The sequence below is a fragment of the Sorex fumeus genome, unplaced genomic scaffold (genome assembly GCF_029834395.1).
Source record: "Sorex fumeus unplaced genomic scaffold, SorFum_2.1 ptg000131l, whole genome shotgun sequence".
Lineage (NCBI taxonomy): Eukaryota > Metazoa > Chordata > Mammalia > Eulipotyphla > Soricidae > Sorex > Sorex fumeus.
In genome coordinates this window covers 19,196,755-19,221,994 of record NW_026606188.1, presented here as the reverse complement: position 1 = coordinate 19,221,994, position 25,240 = coordinate 19,196,755, and the positions used below count along the sequence as shown (strand labels likewise).

General features: G+C 46.1%; 1 protein-coding gene across 1 annotated transcript; it reads left to right on the top strand.

Annotated features, from left to right (window-relative positions):
* Positions 1-288: 288 nt before the first annotated feature.
* CD2 (CD2 molecule) lies at positions 289-23,825 on the top strand. Its single transcript, XM_056138997.1, has 5 exons — positions 289-349; positions 471-764; positions 17,287-17,514; positions 20,565-20,687; positions 23,575-23,825. The coding sequence occupies exons 1-5, from the start codon at positions 289-291 to the stop codon at positions 23,823-23,825; spliced, it is 957 nt and encodes a 318-aa protein (XP_055994972.1).
* The last annotated feature ends 1,415 nt before the right edge of the window (positions 23,826-25,240 follow it).

Genomic DNA, 25,240 nt, shown 5'->3' with positions numbered 1-25,240 from the left:
TCTCATTAACAGGGATAATGAAACCCACCTAAGTTTGTTGTGATGTTCAAACCATGAACTTGCTCGTAAACATCCCTGGGTTTATGATCAAATGCACCTGTAGGGCCAGTAGCTCTGCACGGGAGTGTGTGAATGTGCATGCATGTGTGTTTTCTATGCTACTGTTAAAAGAAGAAAAAAAGGAAGAAGCACGTGGTTAAGCTTGCTCTCTGGGGGTGGATTCCTCCAGTTTTGTTTCAGTTCTTTTTGCAAGAAGAGCTCAGAATCACAAGGAAACTAACCCCAAAGATGAACCTTCTTTATAAAATCTTAGCCAGCCACCTTTTGATGATCTTCTTTGTTCCCAAAGGTAAATTGGTTTGTGGGTTGATGTGAGAAGATTCTTTGGAGCCCTGAGTCAAAGGAGCTCCGGCTCAGATTTCCAAGGCATTAAGTATTCTGACCTCAGTCTCTGTTTTGCTTTTTTATAGCTAGTGTGGAGACAAATATTTGGGGTGCCCTAGGTGAGGAGGTCTATTATGAAACTCACTTTAAGATCACTGATGATACAGAAGACATACAAATCCGCAAAAATTATTCCAAGATCTTACAGCTCAAAAACGGCAACTGGACTTCATCGGAGAAGGGGAAGTATACGTTTTCCAATAGTGGAACTCTGAAGATTGAATATCTGACAAACAAGGATAGTGGGAATTACTCAGTGAACATATATAACAAGACTGGAAAACATTTATTTGGAAGGGAATTCGTGTTGCAGATTCAAGGTAAGTTCATCTATTGTGTGGATAATGTCCACACTATCTTCATTTGGGGAATAACATTGATGGACTGTCCCAAGCCCAGATGTTGGTTTTGAGAAACCCAAATAGAAGTCAAATGGACCCCTTCTCCTGCCTCCAGTCCTGAGGGAGAGATGGATTCATGCATAAAAATGGAGCTTATGGCCCTTCACATATGCTCAAAACTCTACCTGGAGGGAGGTATAGGGATCAAGGATCTTGTCTTCTGGTGGCATACTCTAGTTCAATCTCAGAGACCATGTATGGTCCCTTGAGCATAGCTGGGTGTGGCTGGGACCCTCCACTAAAAAAAAATCCGCAAGCCCCTCTTAGTAGTAGGGGTCAGAGTCAGTACAGTGGTTAAGTCTCATGTCTTGCACCTGGCTGACCCCAGTTCCATCCCAGGTACCGCTGGAACATTGTCAGGTGCAGGTCTGGAAGCCTGAGCACCACCTGAGTGCCTGAATCAGGCCCACACTAATGGCACAGCTCTACCAATCCTCAGGCTCTTACATGGAACTGCCAACCTGCTAAGCCAAGAATTTCTGGGAGGCCATTCCCAAAATTTAAAAAAAAAATCAAGAAACTTAAAAACAAAATAGTTTGTAGATATAGGATGTGGGATTGAATGAAGAAGTTAAATTATGGGGCCTTAATCAGAGGGAGGGAAACAGGTGGGCCAGGGCAGATGATGGAGTGGACAGAGGTTAGATACAGGGTGATTGGCTGGGGAGAGGGGGAGCAGGGGTCTTCCCTAGAAAGACTGTTTCAAGCCAGCATGCCCTGGAGGAATGGCAGAAAGTTCTAAAAGTAATGAATTTAAGGATGAACCCCCTTGTTTCTGTTCTGCTCAACATCAGAAAGGTCAAAGCTAGAAAGACAGCATTTGCCGAGAATTGGAAAATTGACAAAGTGTGGTGTTGTTTGTCTAAAGCTGCAGCGGGAGGGCAGGATATTGAAGGGTAAGACCAGAAGACTTGCCAGGGAGCTGCTGCTGGAATCCAAGTGAAGGGGGAACAACTGATTCATGGTGGAGCTGTCCTGGTGGGCTTAGGAGGATAGGAACATAGTGGTGGTACTCAAGGGACCATGCAATGTTTGGGTTCCAACTCAGGCTTGAATCTTGAATCTATCATTTGAGCCATATCCCCACCCCCTGGTCCATGGTTCTTTGGGGAGAGGTTAGGAACACATCCAGCCATGCTCAGGGCTTACTCCTGGATCTGTGCTCAGGGATCATTCCTGGTGATACTTAGACCGTATGCAGTGCTAGAGATCAAAACTGGTCAGCGACCTTTCAGGTGAGCATGTTAACTCCTGAACTACCTCTCCACCCCAGTTCAACCCTGGTTGATGTTCCACTCAGCTGAGAAGTTGTGATATTTATCTGTGTTCAGGGCCCAAGATAATTCAACTGAGAAGTTGTTTGACAGAGAGCACAAGCCAGAGATTTGATTAACAAATTAAGGTTTTTGTTTGTTTTAGTGGTGCTCAGGACTCATTCCTGACTCTGCACTCAGGGATTACTTCTGGCAGGACTTGGAGGGAGCATCTGAGGTGCTAGGGATTGAACTGTGTGCAAAGCAAGTATCCTCCCTGCTACACAAAGAGACAAATAAGCATTTATGCACTTCACCAGAAGTGTCACCAGAGGCAGGGATCCCTCTGTGAACCCATAGTCACCCCTCAGACCCATTCTCGCTGCCTTGCAGATGACAGCTTTCCATTGCCTAGTCCTGTAAACTTGAGCTGCTTCAGCATTCCAGAAACGGAGGGATGAGGATGAAGCCAGAGGGTCCCTGCTTGTGGGTTCTGGAAATCCCAAGCTGAGCTCTATGGCATGGTCCTGAGTATCTTGTTGGTGACCCGTGCCGCACAGCCATGTCTCCAAGAGTGTTACAGTCATACCAATGACAGCAGCAGCAGCTGAGCTCAGTCTCCACAAGCCTGCCACTGCTGAGGGCAACTCTCCCTACTTGTTGCAAGGTTGATAGGGTCTTGCCACTGGACAGGAGCAAAGTCGGGACCCAAACCCTCTTCTGTGAACAAGAGTGGGGGTCCTTTCCCTCTCCCAGGGCTGGACTGAGGTATAGGTGATAGGCCGCAGAAATCACTCACCCCAAATGCCCGACTCAATGTTTAGGGTCAATTCAGTTTGGGCAACTGTCACTGTAGTCAATTTTAAAACATTTTTATTTCTCTAAAATAAATTTTGGGCCCAAGGACACAGAGTTTTTTCCCCCTCCTGTGACACAACAGTTTATTCACGCATGTGCAAATGCCACATTGCATTCGGGGTGTAGGGAGGGGACTTGAGTCATACCCATAGTGCTCAGGGATTACTTCTGGCTCTATGCTCCAAAATCTCTCCTGGTGCAGCTTAAGGGACCATGTGGGATGCTTGGAATTGATCCTGGGTTTGCCATGTGCAAGACAAGAGCCCCACCCACTGTAAGTCTCTTAGACCTCTCCATACAGCATATTTTGGCAGTGCTGGGAATTTATTACATTCAATATTCCAACACCAATCCCACCACCATTATACCTTCCCGACCACCATTATTTCAAATTTTCCCACCAACACCCAAGCCAACCTCAAGAGTAGGTCCTAAATAATTTATTTTGTGTTGCTTGTTATGAATAACCCTCTGAAAATGATCCAAAATAGTTTTCTTGCAGGAAAGTGTGTGGATATTGTTGTATCTTACCCTGGATTCACTAAACCCATTTTTAAATGCAGGTCTTTCCACTTTAATGATGATGGTACTGATGATCTTTATATAGGGCTACTCCTGGCTTAGGGCTTAGAGGACACTCCTCACTCTCTTGTGGGACCATATGGTCCTGGGAACAGAACTCAGAGTTTCTACATGCAAAACATGAGCTCTTGCCATTGCACTTTCTCTCCAGCCCTCACACATTAATTCCTTTTATGGAATTTGTGTAATGATCACTATTTCCTGCCCGGAGCCACAAGTTTCTATCTCCTGAGAGTCTGATTTTCATCTAAGTGACTCTTTGGAATATTCAGTAAGTCAAGGGTCTCAGGAGACCACTTAGTAGAGGTGCCCTGCAGCGCCTTAAGCCCAGACTTGTTTTCTAACACTGCCACCTCTACTACCCCTATCTTGTTATGCTCTGTCCTAATACTCACATCTTAGCCATTGCCCCTGGTTGAGGAGGCAGTGAAAGCAGACGTTAGTGGAGAAAAAAATTAGATCTAGAATGACAGCGTTCTCACGCTGTCCAGCTCTTTCTCCCCCAGGAAGCTGCCTTACAGAAAAGAGTGTATGCATGGAGAGAAAACTTCTGAGCTCAGATCCCCGTAGCTTGTAGTACCAAAGTACTGGAAGATTTAAAAGTCCACAGCAGAGACTCACTCTTTAAATTCACAATGATTAGAAGATTGTGATTTAAATTGAGAATACACTAAGACGATAACAGCTGGATGTGAACTTCAAATATCTTCAGATTCAATTTGATTTCTTTCTTCCTTCCTTTCTTCTTTTCTTTCCTTCTTGCTTTTTTTTGGGGGGGGGGGAATCATACCTAGTGGTGCTCTGAGCTTACTCCCAGCTTTATGCTCAGAGATTATGCAAAACTGGAGCTCAGGAATTATAAACCACACAAAGGATTGGACCAGGGTTCTCTGTGAGCAAGACAAATGTCTTAATTCCTGTACTGTAGGATAACACTGTTTCGTCCTTCCTGCATAGCCTCGGGTAGTTTAGGTCTCTTGGGTTGCTCCCATCACAGTGCTCCCATTCCTCTGTGTTTATTTGTAACTTCTTTCTTTGTGCTCTGTTGACTTGTAAGTATTGTTTTTCTCTTCTCCCTAAGTCCTTTGCATAGTTTATTCAGAGCAATATCCTTTTTGTATAGACCCAAGAAGACAGTATATGCTTTTGTAATATGACTCTCAGTGATATTTTCCTCCTGAGCACCTGTTCTCTCACCTAAGTCTCAGCTGCCCTTACTTCCTAGCACCCCCAAAAGCAGGGTCCCGATGAGGGACTGGATGGAACCAGGGCAAGCGGTAAGCTATGTGCTACCCTGGCATCAAGATGGGCCTGGCCAAAGCACCATAATGCTTAACTATAAGTTAAGAGCTTGGTCATGGACAAATGCTGTCATGATCCAAAAAGTAATAACTAGATTTGGACTCTGCTAGGGTTAGGAATGATTAATCTGGCCTGAGTGCTGTACTCTGAGTCTGTGGCAAGATGTTCCCAGGAGAGCTGCCCTACAAGCCTCAATGTTATCTCTTACTGTGTCCATACAAAAATAACTAGTATTGAGATGTTAATAGAGTTATTGGACTAGGGAAAAGAGAAAAATACCTTAAGGGGTATTTTGCCTTTGGGCAGTCAGGAAGGGCTTTGGGGGTGTTCTCTTTGAACTTGATGGGCCCTCAGGAAGGGCTTTTTTATGTTGATTTGGCTACCTGACTGGATGCAGTGTCAGCCTGAAGAGAGAGGGGAGTTGGAGAGGCAAGAGAGGGAGAGAGAGAAAGCAGGGCAGCATGATGGACCGTGGAGAGGCTAGCAAGGGGGACAGAGAGAGAAGAATGTAGAAGAAGAATACAGGAGCAAACACACACACACACACACACACACACACAGAGAGAGAGAGAGAGAGCCCAAGCTGCAAGATGGAGCCGAGAGATGAGCGAGAGAGACAGAGGGAGACAGGAATGAGGAGCAGTGTGAGACCAGAATAGGATGCTCAGAGAGACTGGGGCAGACGTGTGGGGAGAATGGAATAAATGGCAGCGGATCAATAAACTGGCTTGGCTCTCGTTTCATCCACCATCTACCCTATGGCCCGGGCCGCCCCTCCTGGGTGAGTGGCCCGGGCCCACCCCGAATCGCAGGTGGCTAGGGGAAGAGCCGTTGGGGCCCCCCTGGCCATCCTCAAAGATTTTTTACACTGTACTATTTCTACAGCACACCAAAAAATTCTTGTTTTGTTGGGGGAGCACAGCTGAAAGTGTTCAGGGGGTTTTCTGGTTCTGTGCTCAGGACTCAGACTTGGCAGTGTGCAGGGGTCAGATGTGGTGCCAAGAGGATTGAATCAGGATCTGCCACTTTCAGGACAAACACTTTTACCTCTGCACTATATTTCCAACAGTCAGTCTAAAAACACCTTTATTAGTAGTTAAAGAGATAGTATAGTGGGTAAAGTGTTGCCTTGCATGCAGCAGACCCAGATTCAGTCCTGGGCACTGCATATGCTCTCCCAGACTCTGCAAGGAGTGACCCCTGAACACAGAGCCAGGAAAGAGCCCTGAGCATACTTGGGTGTGGCCCCAAATCCCCAAAAACAAAAGCAAAACCCCCCACATTACTTTTTATGTGTATGTTTTCATATCAAACATTTGGTAAAGATGCAAAGCAGTAATAATGATTGATTTGGGCTGTGAAGTTGTAAGAGTTTTCGTGTTGAAACTTTTCTGCCAATTTTAAAAATAATGGTCAGATATTATAAATTAAAAAGAGAATACTTCCACTTTAAAATGACAAGTCAATGCCTTGACTCAGCTCCTAAACTATACACTGACCCAGTCTAAGGCATAAGGATGTGTTATCTTTCTCAATATTCTGAACCATGCAGAATCCTGGAATGAAAAGGAGTTTAATTTACTATTTATTGGGCAGAACTGAAATCTGGGAGAAAACTGCATGGAAAAAGTACTGTGATGTAGGTCTCAAGAAAGGGGAAACAATAGAAAAAAAAAACCTGTCTATCCGTTTAATAAGTAGAGAGGAAGATGACAAGTCAAGGAAAGAGAGTAAAGGATAAGAATAGAATGGAAGAAGAAGAAGTGACCATAGCTTGGAGTGGTTGAGCTAGGATTTTAATCTATCTGTGGGGTGCCAATCCCAGACCTTTCCCTCTACGATGAAGCCTCTGTGTACTGCCCCACTGGAAAAGAAGAGGCACCGAGTCTGTGCTCGTGAGCATTGCTGACATGTATGGCTGGTACTCGGTGAATTCCCTGCGTTCCCAGCACAGGTCCGTGCTCTGAGAGCTGGGGCTTGTTTTTCCTTTTCTTTCATTTTGGAAATGATTTATTCTATGAAAAATGTTTGTTAATATAGCATTGCATTTTAAGATTATGTAAGTTGTGTATATGTGTGGGTGTTTTTGTGTGTACGTATTTTTTCCTTTCTGCTCGTTGGTTGCATTTTTCTACTTCCTCTGACTTAGTGGTTGAAGTTGTTTGTGGTAGTCTCATATGATCTTTGTATTTCTATGGTTTTGTTAGGAAATCTTCCTTTCATTCCTCACCCAGTTTATTAAGGTTTTCTCTCCCTCCATGATCCTAGCTAGGGGTTTGCTAATTTTGTTTATCCTTTCTAAGAACTAACTCCTGGTTTCATTGCTTTTTTGAGAACAATTCTGATTCTTTCTATTCAAATATGTATTATTTTCTTCCTTTCACAGACTTTAGGTTTCATCGGTACTTTTTCCAGTTCCTGTTGGTGTGAGGCTATATTGTGTCTTTGAGGTTTTTCTTCTTTCCTAGTGTAAGCCTGTATTGATATGAACTTTCCTCTTCCTATTGCTTTTTCTATGTTCTCTATTTTCTGATAGTTGTGTCTTCATTCTCATTTATTTCTAGAAACTTACTATTTTCTTGTTGTCCTTGTTGTATTCAGATCATGGTGTTTAATATCCGTATATTTGAGTTCTTTTCCAATTTTCATTTTGTGGTTGGTTTCTAGTTTTATAGCATTGTCATTATGGCTTTGAAAAGACAGTTTGGAGTTGGAGAGACAGTACAGTGGGTAAGAAGCTTCACTTGCATGTTGCCAACTGAGTTTGATACCCAGCACCTTGCATGGTACTCTGAGCACAGAGTCAGGATTAATTCCTGAGCACAGCTGAGTGTGGCCCCCAAACCATTATTATCGACATCATCAAAGAGAAGAGAGTTGATATGAGTTCAGTGTTTGTGAATTTATTGACATTTATCTTGTGAGTCCTGTATACTGGTGTGTACTCAACTTTGTGGGGATGGAGGGCCTATACTGTCTATTTATACTATCTGATCTAATTTCTCATTTAAGGTCATTGTTTACTCATTGGTTCTTTATATGGCTGATCTGCTTATTAGTAAGAATGGGGTATTAAAATCCCTGACTATTATTGTGTGCTGTAGCTCTCACTTGTCAGGTCTGCTAACAGCTGTTTTATGTGTTTTGACACTCTTTTGTTGGGTGCATATATTAAATATTAAGTCCACTCAATGATTGATTCTTTAATCATTATATTATGTCTAACCATGTCTCTTTTGCCTTTTTTAGCTTAAACTCTACTATTTCTGATGTAGGGATGACTTCTCCTACTTCTTGTAGGCTACCAAATAGCTGTTCGATAGTTTTCCAACCTTTTACTTCAAGCATATGGGTTTTTTTTTGATCTTCATGAAGGATGGATTTTGTTTTATGATCTATTCCTGCAATATGACTTATGAGTTCAGATCGTTGACATTTAGTGAAATTATTATGATAGAAGACTTTATTGTCACTTTCCTATGTGGATTCTGCATGTACTGCAATATGTCTCTGTTGATCTTTACTTCTCTAACTCCTCTTTGATATCTACTTTTCTTTATCTCTGCCTTCCTGTCCCTTGATTGCTGTTGTGATTACTGGGGTTTCCTATGCTCCATGGAGTTGGTGACACTTCTACACTTAGATGAGGAGCTTAGGAGAGGTGAGATACCTGCTTGGCAGAGTTGTACATGTGGCCACAGTACTTGCTCAGGACCACACATTTGCAGTTGTCATGCATGCAAAAATGCTCACAAGGGTTGCCCATATTTGTTACTTGTGCACCTTCTGGTTATAGTGGCTGCTGTGGTACTCAAATATGAGCTAATTGAAGTCACATCCCTGGTCTCAGCACTCGCATATATTTAGTTGTGGCCTTACTATCTGTCACCGACTAGCTGTGGTTCTTTTCATACACCTGTCTATGTATCAGAAAGCACACAATTTGCTGGGGTCTGGGGGTCCTAGATAATGAAGCCATAGGAAACAGGTTTCGTACAAGTGGATGGTACTGGGGATCAAACTCATGGCATCACACGTGCATGAAAACACTTTTAGCTATCAAGCCACCTCCGGGCTTTAACATCTGCATTATTATTATTATTATTAATATTTTAGTTTTGGGGATAAATCTCACAATCAGGGTTTACTCCTGGCTCTGTGCTCAGGGATTACTCCTGGCATTTTTAGGGGACCATGTTCAGTGCCAGAGATCAAAGTTGGGGTGGCTGTGTGCAAGGCAAGTGCCTTAACCCCTTTATTATCTATCTGACTCTTTGCTTAGTTTCTTAGTATTCTTTAGCTTTATGATTTATACTTGGGCTTGTTTTCTACTTTCTCCATCTATGCTGATGTTCTAGTTCCTATGATTACTCAGTTAGTAATTACTCATTTTTAACATCTATTTTTTAAATTGAATCACCGTGAGATACAGTTACAAAGCTTTCATGTTTGAGTTTCAGTCATACAATGATTGAACACTCATCCCTCCACCAGTGCACATTTTCCAACACCAATGTCCCTAGTATTACCCCCATCCCAACCCTCTCCTGTCTTTATGGCAAACAATTTCCCCCATACTCTATCTCTGTTTTTGGGCATTATGATTTGCAATATAGATACAAAGAGGCTATCATGTTTGCTCCTCTATTTACTTTCAGCACACATCTCCTGTCCCAAATGATCCCTCCAACCATCATTGACTTAGTGATCCCTTCTCTATCCAGCTTCATGAGGCAGGCTTCCAACTATGGAGCAATATTCCTGGCCCTGGTCTCTGCTGTCCTTGGATGTCAGTCTCATACTATGTTATTTTATATTCCACAAATGAGTGCATTCCTTCTATTTCTGACTCATTTCACTTAGCACAATACTCCCCATGACCATCCACTTATAAGAAAATTTCATGACTTCATCTTTCCTAGGGCATTTGCCTTGCATGCAGCCGACCCGGGTTTGATTCCTCTATCCCTCTCAGAGAGTCCGTCAATCTACCGAGAGTATACGCCTGCACAGCAAAATACAAAAAGAGCCCAGGAATGGGAAAAAAATATTTTGGCAAGCTTCCCGTGGCGTATTCAATATGCAAAAAACAGAAACAACAAGTCTCACAATGGAGACATTACTGATGCCCGCTTGAGCAAATCAATGAGCAACTGCATAGTATTCCATTGTGTAGATGTACCAAAGTTTCTTTAATCAGTCATCTGTTCTTGTGCACTTGGGTTGCTTCCAGATTCTGGCTATTGTGGACAGTGCTGCAATGAACATACAGGTGCAGATGTCATCTCTACTGTGCTTTTTTGCACCCTTGAGATATATTCCCAGAAGTGGTATTGCAGGGTCATATGGGAGCTCAATTTCTAGTTTTTGAAGGAATGGCCACATTGTATTCCAAAAAGGCTGGACCAGTTGGCATTTCTACGAACAATGAAAGAGAGTCCCTTTCTTCCCACATCCGTGCCAGCACTGGTTGCTTTTGTTCTTTTTGATGTGTGCCAGTCTCTGTGCTGTGAGATGATATCTCATTGTTGTTTTGATTTGCATCTCCCTGATGATTAGCAATGCAGAGCATTTTTTTCATGAGTCTTTTGGCCATTTATATTTATTTTTTGACGAAGCTTCTGTTCATTTCTTCTCCCCATTTTTTGATGGGGTTGGAGGCTTTTTTTTTCTTGGACACAATTCTACTAGTGCCTTATACATCCTGGATATTAACCCCTTATCTGATGGGTATTGGGTAAATATTTTTTTCCCATTTCATGGTCTCTTTTTGTATTTTGGTCTCTTTCTTTTGAGGTATAGACGCTTCTTAGTTTAATGTAGTCCCATTTGTTTCTCTTTTTTCCACTTACTTGGTCAGTAGTGTTTCATTCTTAAAGATGCTTTTAACTTCAGTGTTGTGGAGGGTTCTGCCTACATTTTTCTCTATGTATCTTATGGATTCAGGTCTGATATTGAGGTCTTTAAAATCTACTTTCATATGACTATTGTGCCTGGCATCAGACAGAGGTCAGAGTTCATTTTTCTGCAGGGAGCTGTGCAGTTTTAGCAGCACCACTTGTTGAAGAGGCTTTCCTTGTTCCACTTCACATTTCTTTTTCCTTTATCATAGATAGCACAGTGGTAGGGTGTTTGCCTTGCACGCAGCCAACATGGCCAACCCGAGTTGGATTCCTCCGCCCCTCTCGGAGAGCCTGGCAAGCTACTGAGAGTATCTCACCCGCACAGCAGAGCCTGGCAGAGTCTGGCAAGCTCCCCGTGACGTATTCTATATGCCAGACACAGTAACAACAAAGTCTCTAATGGAGACATTACTGGGCCCGCTCGAGCAAATCGATGATCAATGGGAGGGCCTTTTACTTTACTTTATCATAGATTAAATGGTCATATCTTTGAGTCTCTGTGTGAGAATATTCAACTCTGTTCCATTGGTCTGTGGGTCTGTTTCTAGTCCAATACCATGCTGTTCCAATTACTACTGCTTTGTAGTACAGTTTGAAGTTGGGGAAGGTGATGCCACCGATATTCTTTTCCCCAAAGATTGCTTTAGCTATTCATGGGGGTTTATTGTTCCATATGAATTTCAGGAGTGTTTTGCCTATTTCTTTGAAAAATGTCATGAGTATCCTTATAGGGAATACATTGAATCTGTATAATACTTTGGAGTGTACTGCCATTTTGACAATTTTAATCCTCCCAATCCATGAGCAGGGGATGTGTCTCCATTTCCTAGTTTCCTCTTTTATTTCTTGAAGCAGTGTTTATAGTTTTCTTTGTATAGGTCCTTCACCTCTTTAGTTAAACTGATTCCAAGATACTTGATTTTCTGAGGCACTGTTATGAATGGGATTGTTTTTGCTTGTTTGTTTGTTTGCTTTTGGGGTCACACCCGGCAATGCACAGGAGTTACTCCTGGCTTTGCACTCAGGAATTACTCCTGGCAGTGCTCAGAGGACCATATGGGATTCTGGGAATCGAACCTGGGTCAGCTGTGTGCAAGACAAATGCCATACCCACTGTGCTATCACTCCAGCCTGGGATTTTTTTTAAGTATCTATTTTTTTCTCTTTTATTATTTGTATGTAGGAAAGCCATGGACTTTTGGGTGTTGATTTTGTAGCCTGCCACTTTTCTACACAAACCTATTGTTTCTAAGAGCTTTTTTGGGTAGTCTTTAGGATTTTCTAGTATAGTATCATTTTCCTGCAAATAGTGTTAGCTTTACCTCTTCTTTTCCTATATGTATGCCCTTGATATCATTTTCTTGTCTAACTGCTACAGCAAGAACTTCCAGTACTACATTGAATAGGAGTGGCGAGAGTGGGAAACCTTGTCTTGTCCCTTACCTTAGAGGGAAGGCTTTGAGTTTCTCCCCATTGAGAATGATGCTTGTTATGGGCTTGTGGTAGATAGCTTTGACTATATTGAGGAAAGTTTCTTCAATGCCCATTTTGCTAAGAGTTTTCATCATGCACAGGTGCTGGATCTTGTCAAATGCTTTCTCTGCGTCTATTGATATTATCACATGGTTTTTTGTCTTTTCTTTTATTGATATGATGGATTATGTTGATTGACTTGTGAATGTTAAACCATCCTTGTGTCCCTGGGATGAATACTATTTGGTCATGGTGTATGACCTTTTTGATGAGTTTTTGGATTCTATTTGCTGGTATTTTGTTGAGGATCTTTGTGCTGTGTTCATCAGGGATATTGGCTTGTAATTCTCGTTCTTTGTGGTATCTTTGTCTTTGGTATCAGGGTAATATTTGCTTCATAGAAACTGTTTGGAAGTGTTTCTGATTCTTCAATTTCCTGGAAAATCTTAAAAAGGGTTGGGAGTAAGTTCTCTTTAAAGATTTGGAAGAATTCACTAGTGAATCCACCTGGGCCAGTATTTTTGTTTTTGGGGAGACTTTTTTATTACTGTTTCAATTTCCTTGATGGTGATAGGTCTGTTCAGATACTCCAGGTCTTCTTGGTTCAGCCTTGGGAGGCTACAGGAACCCAGGAATTTATCCATTTTCTTAAAGTTTTCTTGTTTTGTGGCATAAAGATTCTCAGAGTAATCTCTAAGAATCCTTTGAATTTCTGTAGTTTCTGTTGTGATGTACCCCGTTTTCATTTCTGATTCAGTTTATTAGGGGTTTCTCCCCCCCCTCACTCTTTGTGAGTCTTGCTAGTGGTTTATTGATCTTGTTTATTTTCTCAAAGAACCAGCTCTTGGTTTCACTGATCTTTTGGATTTTTTTTGGGCTTCCATCTCATTAATTTCTGCTCTAAGTTTTATTTTTCCTTCCTCCTGTCTGGTTTGGGCTCCTTTTGTTGGTCATTCTCCAAGATCTTAAGCTGGGATATTGATGTGGACTCACTCTTCCTTCCTGAGGAATGCTTGTAGAGCTATAAACTTTCCTCTTAACACAGCTTTTGCCATGTCCCACAAATTCTGGCAACTTGTGTCTTCATTTTCATTTGTTTCCAGGAATCTTTTGATTTCCTCTTTGATTTTCTTTCTAAGCCACCCATTGTTCAGTAGTGAGCTGTTTAATTTCCAGGTGTTTGATTTGATTTTCTGTTTGTGTGTGTGATTCACGTCTATTTTTCAGCACATTATGGTCTTAGAATATCGTTGGTCCATTCTCTGTCACTGTCACTGTCACTGTCCTCCCGTTGTTCATTGATTTGCTCGAGCGGTCCCAGTAATGTCTCCATTGTGACGATTGTTACTGTGTTTGGCATATCGAATACGTCACAGGTAGCTTGCCAGGCTTTGCTGTGAGGGTGAGATACTCTCGGTAGCTTGCCAGACTCTCTGAGAGGGGCAGAGGAATCCAACTTGGGTCAGCCATGTTGGCTGCTTGCAAGGCAAACACCCTACCCGCTGTGCTATCGCTCCAGCCCATACATTCTCTATCTTCTTAATTTCATGGAAGTATGTTTTTTGGCCCAGCATGCGGTCTATCTTGGAGAATGTCCCATGCATACTTGAGAAGAATGTATATTCAACTTTTTAAGGATGATATATATATATACATATATATATCTTATATATCTTTTAAGCCCCTTTCTTCCATTTCTTCCCTCAGATAAAGTATGTCCTTACTAAGCTTGAGTTTGGTTGATCTATTGAGAGGTGATAAAGTGGTGTTGAAATCTCCCACTAGTATTGTCTTGCTATCAATGTCTTTCTTCAGTTTATGAGTAGTTGTTTTAAGTATTTTGCTGGGTCCTCATTAGGTGCATATACATTAAGGAGTATAAGTTCTTCCTGGCATACAGATCCCTTGATCAATAAGAAATAACCTTCACTATCTCTTGTGACCTTCTTCAGTCTGAAATCAATGTGTCTGATACCAGAATCACCACTCCAGCTCTTTTGAGGGAGTTCTTTGCCTGTAGAATTGTTTTTCAGATTTTGATTTCCAGCCTGTTCAGATGTGTTTCTTGCAGGCAGAACAATGTTGGGTTCAATTTTCTGATCCATCCTGCCACTCTGTCTTTTAATTGGTGTGTTTAGCCCATTGACATTAAGAGTGATTATTGTTATGAAGTTTTGTGCAGAAGTTTGGTGTATTTGAGGATTTTGCCTTGTCTTAAAGTAGCCTGTTTAGGTGTTCTTGTAACCATGGTTTTGAGTCTGTGAAGTTCCTGAGTTGTTTGTCTGTGAAACTGTGTTGTTCCTTCCGATATGAATGTTGTTCCTTCCGATATGAATGAGAGTCTAGCTAGGTAGTTTTGGTGAGGCATTTATTTCATTGAGTTTTTTCACTATATCCCACGACTGTCTTCAGGCCCTAGGGTTTCATCAGATAAGTCGGCTGTAAATCTTAAGGATGCTCCTTTATAGGCAATTTCTTTCTATGATCTTGCCCCCACACCTGGCTGTCCTCGCTGGGGCCCCTTGGAGAGGTGCAGGTTGAATTTCCCTCCCCCTCCCGAGCAGAGCCCCGGCAGAGCCCCAAAGACCTCCGGAACCAGCTACAACCATGCTGAGACCACTCTCCACATGCATGAAGGTACCGGCGAGGAATGAAGGCATGCGGGTCCAGGGTCTGAGATCTCCAAGCCTACTCGAATTGGGGCTGAGCATCCTTCACCCAGATCCTCCATCTTCCAGTAGGCGGGGGTCACACCCACCAACTGTCCCCTGGCACTGTGTAATCCCATCAACGGTCAAGACCCAGAAACTATAAAACCCAGCTCCCGGAAGTGCACAGCCGGGTGACATCTTATTATCTCATTCTTGCTTTGACAACCTGGCAGGCTACCGAGTATAGCCTGCCCACGCGTCAGAGTCTGGCAAACTTCCTTTGTTGTATTCAATATGCCAAATACCAGTAACAATGATGGGTCTCGTTCTCCTAACCCTGAAAGAGCCTTGAATGTGGCACTTTTTAGAATCTCAGGGCTAGGACGAAGGAGACGTTACTGGTGCCTGCTTGAGGCAATCGACAAACAACAGGATGATCATGATCGTGATCGTGATCTTGCTGCTTTCAGAATTTTGTCTCTGGCTCTGGTTTTCGTCATTGTGATAAGGATGTATCTTGGAATATTTTGGTATGGATTTCTTTTAACTGGTACCCTTTTGGCCTCCTGAATCTTGTCACATGTGCTCTTCAGTGCTGGGAACATCTTAGCAATGATGTCTTTGACAATTTCTTCTCTGTCAGGATTTTCTTCCTGTCACTCTGGGACTCCAATGATTCTTTTGTTATTCCTCTTGGCTTCATCTCGATTTTCTCTTGATATCTGTTGGTTCATTTTGAGACTCTTTTCCATTTTCTGTTGTTGTCTGGAGATTCTCTGCACCTCATCTGGGAGCTCACTGATTCTGTCCTCAGCAGCTATTACTTTGCTGCTGAGGCCTTCACTGAATTTTTCAATACACCTACCAGGTTTTTCAGACCTGTCAATTCTGTTTGTAATTTTATTTGCACTTCCCATATTTCTGCTCTCAAATTCTCTTGTATTGGAGGTGCATTTCATTTTTTCTTTTAGCTCCCTATGTATCCTTCTAAATTCCTTGTCAGAGAGGTTGTCTAGTGCAACATTACTGGGTGGGTCTTCTGGGCTAGTTTCTTCACTAACTAATCTTGGTGGGTTTCTGCATTGCTTTACTATTGTGATAGTGATTACTCATTTTAGTGAGCATCTTTAGGACTATTGCGTTGACATCTTCCTCAAAGCTTGCACAGCTCTGCCCTATCCGTTCTTCCTAGACTCTTGTTTTGATCCATCAGTATGGGTGAGATCCTCTATCTCTTTATTATATCTGGTGCTCCAAAGGGTCTGTGTTGGGACTGAGAAACTGTGTTCTGTTGGGCCATGGCAGTGACAGAACTGTGACCCGGCAGTGAAGCTGAGTTGTGAGAGTTGGGCACCAAGTGTGCATTGCCATATACTAACGTCTTTAGGTGTTATATGAAGTTCACCACTAAATGTCCAACTCTACCTTTCCCCACACAATTGATTGCATTCACACAATTTATCCACCTTTTTTCCCGTTCCTTCTGATGGTTATTAATTTAATCATAGAGTCTCAAAGTTTACTTTTGATTCATTTAACTGATTTGTTTTATATTTCTCTAAACAACATATGACTAGGACCATTTTGTATTTGAATTCATTCAATCTTATTGATTTCACTATGCATAATGCCCACAAGTTCATCCATTTTCTTGTTAATAGTATGACTTTGTCATTTAAAAAATAGCAGAATAGAATTCTATTATTTATCCAATCATATGTTTATGGCACTTAAGTTTACTTCTTCTCCTTTTCTTATAGATGAGGTTCTGCAAGGTCCAGTAAGTGACTAAGCAGCTTTGAAGAGAACAGGGGATGGTATTTTCTTCCCCCAAATTTGAGTAGTCCACTGACCCCTCTGCTCCCAGAACCTGGTATCAAGTGGAGGGCTTGGGTTTACACTTTTGACAAAGGTTTCTGGACACATATGGAGAAGATGTGGTTACTCTTGAAGCAGTGCTCGCTCAAATGCTGAGGTGAGGTGCAAAGGGAAAAAGATTTGAAAACCCTCATCCAAACACATCAAACTCTTCTCCCAATCTTCCATTTCTAACTGAGGGCTCTTGGAACACACATTTCACCTCTCAGAGCTCTGGACAATTCATTTGTAGATGGAAAGAAAGATATTCGCCTGTCTTTTAGAGTGAAATATATCATATATGTGAATACATTTTAATATAGAAAGCAGCACAATAACATTTGATATGGTTCATTTTCACCAGTTTACTGCACCTATGAACTTAATCAGGAATACATATGTTCTAAATGTACTTTATTTCAAAACTAGTTAAGGGTCATGAAGTTGTTTCTTGTCCCCAAACTGTCTCCATCCTCTGCTACCCTTCCTACCTCTGTAAATAGGTATGCTACTAGAATCAGAAAGTGGCCTGGTAAGGATTGGATCTTTGTTCTCTTTCTAGAGAGAGTGTCAGAACCTATCATCTCGTGGGATTGTGAAAACAAAACCCTGACATGCTGTGTAGCAAATGGAACTGACATTAAGCTAGAACTGTCTCTAAATGGGAACAAGACCCACAATGATATGAAGACGATCAGATCCCAGTTCTACATGGAAAAGACTGAATTCCAGTGCACAGCCAGTAACAACATCAATAAGGAAACCAAAAAGGGGAATTTTGACTGTTCAGGTACGTGGCCAGTACTAATCTTATATGCAAGTTCACTTTGCAAAAATAGCCCAATCCAGGTCCAGGGGACTTGCTCTGTGAGGAAGCCTTGACTCAGGATAAAAACTGAAAACCTTCCACTTCTTTTTCTTAGCTCTGTCCTCCCTTTGTTCATTATTTGCTTGAATGGGCACCAGTAATATCTCACAACAAATTGTGAGACTTGTTACAGTTTTTGGCATATTGAATACATCACGGGTAGCTTGCCAGGCTTTACTGTGTGGGAGAGATACTCTCGGTAGCTTGCTGGGCTCTACAAAAGGGGAGGAGGAATCGAACCCGTGTTGGCAGCGTGCAAGGCAAACGCCCTACCCGCTGTGCTATCATTTTGTTTGTTTAAGGGGTATACCTACTGGTGTGTAGGGCTTACTACTGACTTTGTGCTCAGGACTCACTCCAGTTGGTAACTGGGGGGCCATGTGTGGATTGAACCAGGGTCAGTCATGTGCAAGGCAGGTGACTGACCCCTATACTGTCTCTGGCACAGCACACCTCTTCTTCAGGATGAGAGTGTTTTACCCAGGGAGGCTCTCCACAAAACTTAGGAAGAGAGTGGGGGTGTGTTCTTTGGTGTTTTATGCAGGAAGTCTCCCATGAAACACAATTTAACTTCAATTAAAGAAATTCTCTTCTGAGTGAAAGAATTGCCAGGCTAAAGAGGCAGAAGAGCTATCCAGGTTACATCCTGCAGATTCCCATTTCTTGGAGCTGCAAACTGACTTGCCCAATATTTTCAGTGATTCTGACTGTGATTCCTAGGGTAAATGATGAAGAAGAGAGCAAAAAGTTTTCCTTTCTGGAGGGGCAAAGTCAAGAGGGGCTATCCTGGCGTCAGGGCGTGGTAGGGGAGGACGCATGGAGTGGGAGGGAGAGCTAGGGGCTCAGGAGGGCAGTGCCTGGCTCCGCTTCAGCTGATGTTGGCTTCAGAGCCACGCAGACATGGACCTATAAGATTCAAAGCTATGCCCTGGCGTGGCACTCTGACCTGAGCCTCAGCACAGAGGCACCTGCTGAGAGGCAGCCCTGCTGCATGGCCTCAGTGGGCTGGGGGCCAAGCTGTGCATGGCCACCGAGCTCCTGTTCTGGTTTCCAGGGGGACTTTGAGAGGTCCCTCCCTCGTTGGCTCCTCTTCCTTCTCAGTTTGACCAGTAGGTGTGTACATTTGGTTGGTGTCGGGTGGGAACAGCAGGGCCCTGGGAGAAGTGAGGTTCAGAGTCTGGCTGATTCAGAGTCTCTACTCCAGACACCAGAATGCAGTTTGCAGGAAAAGGCCACCCTAGAGATGAGTGGGAGAGACGCCTGCCAGATCGGGAAAAGGAGGCTGCTCTTTGGTTCCTTAAGGGTCAAAAAGCAAAGGAACAAAGAGACAACTGACCTCTGCGCTCTGGAAAGGGCAGGGTGGGCAAGGAGCTGGCTTGGACACAGAAACTAGGGAAACCCGGTCTCCAAAGAGCACACTGGGGGCAGCATAGCTGTATCTGGAGTCTCTGCAGACACAGTTGACTGCAGGGCCAATACGGGGAACGCAGCTCAGTGGAGAAGAGGCTCCCACATGTGTAGCGCCCTGGCTTCCATGCCCAGCACCAGAATAAATGAAAATAATGGTAGGGCACACGTGCTGCAGAGACAAGTGGGGGTGTCCCCCTGCCCTAGAGGGACACACTGTGAGTGTCCCCAGACCCAAGTGTGCCTTTGACAAGCAGTGGCCATCCCGTTGTAGGGCTCTGAGAAGATCAGTTGGTGGCCTCAGAGCTCAATCATGTGCCTCCGACTTGCTTTACCCCTTGCCTTACCCCTTCCTCTGAGTTAGCACCACCTCATGGACCCTGAGCCTCTTCTCAGCCCTGTTTCCTGGCATCTTTGCCCTTGAAAGCGCCTTCCTCAGCAGAGAACAAGGTTGTGTCCTTGGCAGGCAAACAGCAGGACCCCAGGCCCCAACAGAGAGGCCGGGTAGTCAGTCTGACATGGCCACTGTGGCTCTGAGCCCATGCTGGTTCCTGGGACCCAGTGAGGGCCTCCCGGTGCTCTACATTCCTGGTGGAGTTGGGCAGGAGAAGGGCGGTCAGTGCTTGGCTGAGCTCCAGTTTCTTGACCAGAAATTGAGATCCCCTGACTTCTGGCCCTAGCTGCTGCTTCTTCAAGGACTCACAAAGGGCAGACACACCCCCTTCCCAGACACTGCCCCTCAGGACGAGGTAGGACCTCGCCTTTGAGCTGTTTGGTGGCTTACAAAACATGTTCACACTGATTGCTGGCTTAATTTCCAACTGTCTCCCTGTGATGTAAGTTTTTTTATTTCTGGGTTTACAAAGGGAAGAGGCCCAGAGGTGGAACAACTTGTCAAAGGTCACACAGCACATAACTAGATTATCTGAGCCAGAAACCCTTTCCTCTGTGCTCCTCCTTGCCTGAGGATGAGACAGCAAATGGGGATCTGGGAACTGAAAATCTCCTCTGCTGCTGAGTTTCTCTGACTAGCCAGGGAAAATCTGGGGTATGTAGGGGTGAAGTGGGGGTGCTGGGTCTGAGACCAGAGAGATGGGCTGGAAAAGTGAAATATTTACCCTTAGGTGCTTTAGGAAGTGCCAGTTAAAGGACAGCTGCAGATAAAGCTGAACCCAGTGTGAAAACACAAGCAGGGGTTCTCACAGGGAGAGGGGAGGAGGTGTGTGACCTCAGGCAATTCACCCTCTCTTTCTGAGCCCCTCTGTGAAGCCAGAGGCTTCACTCATGGTCTAAAAGCTTCTCAGAGTCAGTGGACAGGGATTCAGCATAGGAACAATAGGGAATTTCTGGTCCCACAAAGTAGTGCTCACAGAATATTCTGGGGGTAGCTGATCCTGGACCCAGGCCCTCTCAGGAACAGACTCAGTCCATCACCTCCCTGACCTTGGCTGGTGAAAAAGTTCATCACACTCTGACCTTCTTCCTGTGGGGCCGGGAGTCCTCTGCCAAGCCGAGATGCAACCCCCATCCTGTCTCGCTGCCCAACATCTGTGTTCTCCTTGCAGAGAAGAAACTGGACCTGAATCTCCTCCTTGGTATCTGCGGGGCTGGCGCCTTGACCTTGCTCTTTGTGGCGCTGCTCATCTTCTACATCAGCAGGAGGAAACAGCCAGCCCATGGGAGGAATGGTGAGTCCCCCTCCAGTGCCCACATCAGACCTAGGGGAACGGACGCAGAATCCCCACGGGACACTTGGGAGGGTGGCACGAAAGGAGGATGCTGTGGGTGGGCGTCTTCAGGCTGCCCAATCTCTACCCAGCTGCTGGTCTAGCCAACTGGGCATCGAGATTCATTTCTGGGGAATGAAGTCAAGACTTGGGGAGGATGGGGGGGGGCACTCTGGGAAGCTGACCCTTGACCCTGCATGAGGCTGTGGAGATGTATTGGGGGGGAGGGCAGTCCACCTCTCTATGCAAATCTGCTCTAGATTTTCTCTGAACAGCTTTTCCTCTGCAAAGGGATGGCCTCGGTATGTCCAGGACCCCTGTGCCCTCAGACCACAGGTGGAAACCAGGACAATGGGGGCTTCAGAGCACAGGCTTTCTCTTGGGGCACATGTCCAGCCAGAGATGCTCAGGGGCTGCTCTGGGTGGGGATCCTGTGGTGCGGGGACAGATCGGTTGACCACATGCAGGTGAGTTGCTTCACCAATCTGGCCCGCACAGGTGCGGTGATGAGGTGTCTCCCCTTTCCAGTGTGCTGTCTATAGGATGCAGGAGAGCTGTGGGCTCCTTCAGCCAGGTCTGAGCTGTGCCACCCCACACATGAACAGGTTATGGTCCTCTGGACCCTGGTTTAGGAGTATCCAGGTTGCTGGAGTCAGAGAACAGTGCCTGGTGTCTCAAGGGGTAGAAAGTGTGGAGACCCCAAACTGCAGGGGGGTTCAGCAACCAGTCACAGATGGGACATGTAATGAGGCAGGCTGGCTCTTGGGACTCCCTGTCCATTCTCAGGAGAACAGGAAGAGGGTCTTACTCTGTGCCTCTCCCTAGCATGAGCTATTCAGACCCCACAAGAACTCCCCATACCCACTCCAGGCGGTATGGCTTTGGGCCACCCGGGGATGTGGCTGCCCAGCTTCAGACCTCCTTGTTGGGGTCCCCTTCAGCCCTGTGACCTGCCATGTGGGCTGGTGCCTGCACTCCTTGCCCCGCTTCCTGCCCTGTCTTGTAGAATGTCACAGATCCTCACAGCAGCCCTTGGCCTGCTTGGGCTTTCTTGGACCCCAGCCCCCATGTAGGCCTTTTCTTCATCACCTAACCCCCGCCTCTTCCGTAGCTAAAATGACCCATGTGGCTTGTATGCAGGGCTCTGCTCTGCTTGAGGGCCATGGTCTGGAGATGCTACTCGTACAGAGGAGGGAGTCCCCACTGTTAGCCACTGTCCCCAGCCATCTGCTGAGGCTGGGGCAGCCCGTGTCCCGGTGGCCTGGTGCAGAGGGAGTCTCTGGCCTCAGGCTCATGCGGCCTGTCATCAGTTTGGGCCTAGCAACCTGCTTTAATTTTTCTTGGTTTGGTTTTCTTTACAAGTCATACGTGGTATTAGCTTCACTGAGTACCCCGGCTCCATGCTCAGGGGTCTAATCCCAGTGGTGCTTGGGGACCCACGCAGAGCTGGGGGTCAAGCCCAGACTCCCTCCTGCAGTCAGAACTCAAACATTGGCTTCTGCCCCATCTCCCAGCCTGCGCTTCAGGTCAGTGCCCTGGCGTCTTGCCTGCCTTCCCCTTGCCCTATGCCTGGTTGGGGCTGCAGGAGACGGAGTAAGGACGGACAATGGGTGGAGCCGCTCCTGAGCAGGGTGGGCAGTGCTGGAACTAGGGTGTGAGGGATAGGGTTAGCATCTTGCCCTCTGCCAGCCTCGACTGTCTGAGTCAGGCTGAGGTCTCGGCTGCTTGCTTGTCAGCTCCTCCTTCCCACACTCAGGAGGCTCTTGGCACTCCTTTGACTGACACTACCATGGTGGGTTTGGTTTGCTTCCGGGCCTGGCCTGACGTGATGTTGGGTCCCTGGGGACAGACGAGCCACCTTTGCCATTCAGGAATGGCCTCTGACACCCAGAAGATGGGGCTGGAAGAAAAAGCGAAGACACCGAGGGAATAGACTAGTCAGCCAGCAGGAGCCCAGCTGCTGTGGAGGGGCTGGGCCAGCGCTGCCCACTGTCCCACAGCGGGAACTGGGCTCCATGGGCCTGGGAGAGGACACAGGGGCAGACCTTCCCTTCCCTGGGGGCCTGTTGGAACTGCATTTGGTAACGCTCTGTGTCAATACTGAAGTGAGACCAGCAGGGTCTGAAGTCTGGCTCTTCACCAAAAGCCACATGTGCGGCCCAGAGAAGTCGATACCTCCTGAAGAAGCCCATCCAGGGCTGTGGGGCTGATCGGGGCAGGGACAGGGAGGCTGGGAAGCCTCACAGAGGCCAGGGCACCTGTAGGCCAGGCCTGAACACTGAGCCTCTCCTGGACTCACCTGGGCTTGCAAATAGCCTCAGTTCTGGACAGAGCTCACAGACTACTGCCTGCCCCCAGCCCCAAGCAGCAAATCCCCAAAGGCTGCCCAGGAGGACTTCCTTTCCGTCAAACCTTTGCTTGATGGATTTCTGGGAAACAGCTTGATTTCTTAGGCTGCGCGCACTGCTGACCATGGCTGCGTTTCAGGGGAACTGGGCAAACAGGAAATCTGAGCTCTGCAGGTGGGGAGACTAAGGGCCGCCCCTCCCACCCCCCCCCCCCCCACACACTGCTGACTGAGTTCAGGGGCTCAAAACTTAGGGGCTCACTCTCGGGTGCTATCTCTAAACCACACACAGGAGAGCCCTAAGGGGGCCGGACCCATGGCTCCTACTGAGTGCTCCCTGCGGAGTTCCCTCAGTCAAGGGGTCCCGCTGTCCCTGACCCTACAGGGCTCGGTGTGTTGGGAGGGGCTCTGCTTCTCTCTGCCCCCTGCAGGTTTGTGGGAGATGCTCAGTAAACAGCTGCTGGTGAGCATGGAGTGAGACAAACTCTTCTCTTTTTGCAGATCAAGTGGAGATCAGGGTTCTCAGGGTTCCCACCAAGGACAGAGGCCAGAAGCCCAGCCGTGCCCCTGGTTCTGCTCCCAATACGGCAGCTCAGCTTCCTCCACCCTCGAGGCATAGCCCGCAGGCCCCGAGCCAACGTCTCCAGGCTCCACACCCGCAACAGAAGGTGCCTCTCCCCCCAGTACCCCCGCACAAAGGCCCTCCCCTCCCTAGGCCTCGAGCTCAGCTGAAGCCGCTGCGGGGAACCTAAAGAGCACGCCTGACAGTGCTCCCACCTCTGAGATGGAGAGAAGGGACCTTTCCCTGCTGCAGAGTCGCTCACTCTGGGATGGAGCCCAGCGCCTCCCTGGGAACATTCTGGTAGGACAGCACAATCGCTTCCCATGAGGTGACCCAGGGCCTTGGCCACGCCCTCAGACTCAGACAAGGGCTGAACTCTGGAGTCTGCCAGCCCCAGACACTGCAAAGTGCGCACACTGGCTGGGTCCCAGCACCGAGTCCCCCTCCTCTCCCCAGCCACCCAGGACAGTTCAGATAAGAACTTTCCAGAGTCACCGTGCTGTGATCTGCTCTGCATTTCCGATGCACCTGCTGGGCCTACCCCACCGTGAGGGGAGTGTATGTGAAATAAAGGCTTTCACTTGACTCAGTGTCCACTAATTGTCGACGGCAGTCTTGCACCAGGCGGCTGAAGGAGAAAGGGGTGCAGCAGCAGAATTCCATTTGGTCACCCACTTTGTCCAACCCCCCCTTGATGACCACAACATGTGCCCTGGGACTCGGGTGCAAAGTGGGTCTTACTGCCTAGTTGAGGTTTGTCTCGTGAGTGGAAAACTCAGCAGGAGCCCCCAGAAGGTATCATCTATGGGGACTCACTCCTGCGATGGTTCGAACTCGGTATGGTGGCCTGTAGAACTGAGCCCGGAAAGAAGGGAACCCCTGAGTTTGGGGGGTGTAAATGAGGAGATGAGCCTGCCAGCCTACAAAGAGCAAGCCAAGAAAGAACATGGTGATATCTTAGTGCATCTTACACAGCCACCATGGGGAGGCCAGGTCTAGCTCCAGCCAGCAGCTGAGCTTGCTGTCCTTTGGGCAAATGGAGAAAAAAGGAAACAACACAACAGTTTTCAGTTAAGATTCTCAGACACTAGACAGTGAGAAGGCACCTGCTCTGGAGTGTTGGGGCCACATCTGTAACCCTGCTGCTGCCCGTCTCTGGCTTCTTAGCCTTGCTAACCCTTGTCAAAGGGAAAGCAGGAAGCGCTGAGGTTGAAACCACAAAATCGATGTGTGTTCAAGACTTCCTGTGACAGCTTAGGAGAACTAAACTGCTTTTTCCTCTGAACCTGGGCATTGTTTCAGCACCCAGAGTTTACTGGCTAAGGATGATGATGACTAAAAAATCCCATAGCCTCCTGCAACTCAAACACAAAATTCAATGAAGCAAGAGCTGTTGCTGCAGGTTTAACCAGGAGAGATGGAGATTGTAGCACTGCTCCTTTCTCCTTTCTCTCTGTCACCCTGAATGACTGTATCAGACTTCCTGCCCGAAGACTCACACAGAGTCTTCCCCCTTCTTGAAGGCTCACCTGGCCTGTCCAAGCCTGTGTACGATCTTTCTTCTGAGCTACTCCAATGTTACCTCTAGTGTAGAATGGATATTAC

Coding starts and splice junctions, on each gene's coding strand:
- CD2 (XM_056138997.1), top strand. CDS start 289: ATGAACCTTCTTTATAAAATCTTAGCCAGCCACCTTTTGATGATCTTC. Junction 350..470: donor GATCTTCTTTGTTCCCAAAG/GTAAATTGGTTT, acceptor GCTTTTTTATAG/CTAGTGTGGAGACAAATATT. Junction 765..17,286: donor ATTCGTGTTGCAGATTCAAG/GTAAGTTCATCT, acceptor TTCTCTTTCTAG/AGAGAGTGTCAGAACCTATC.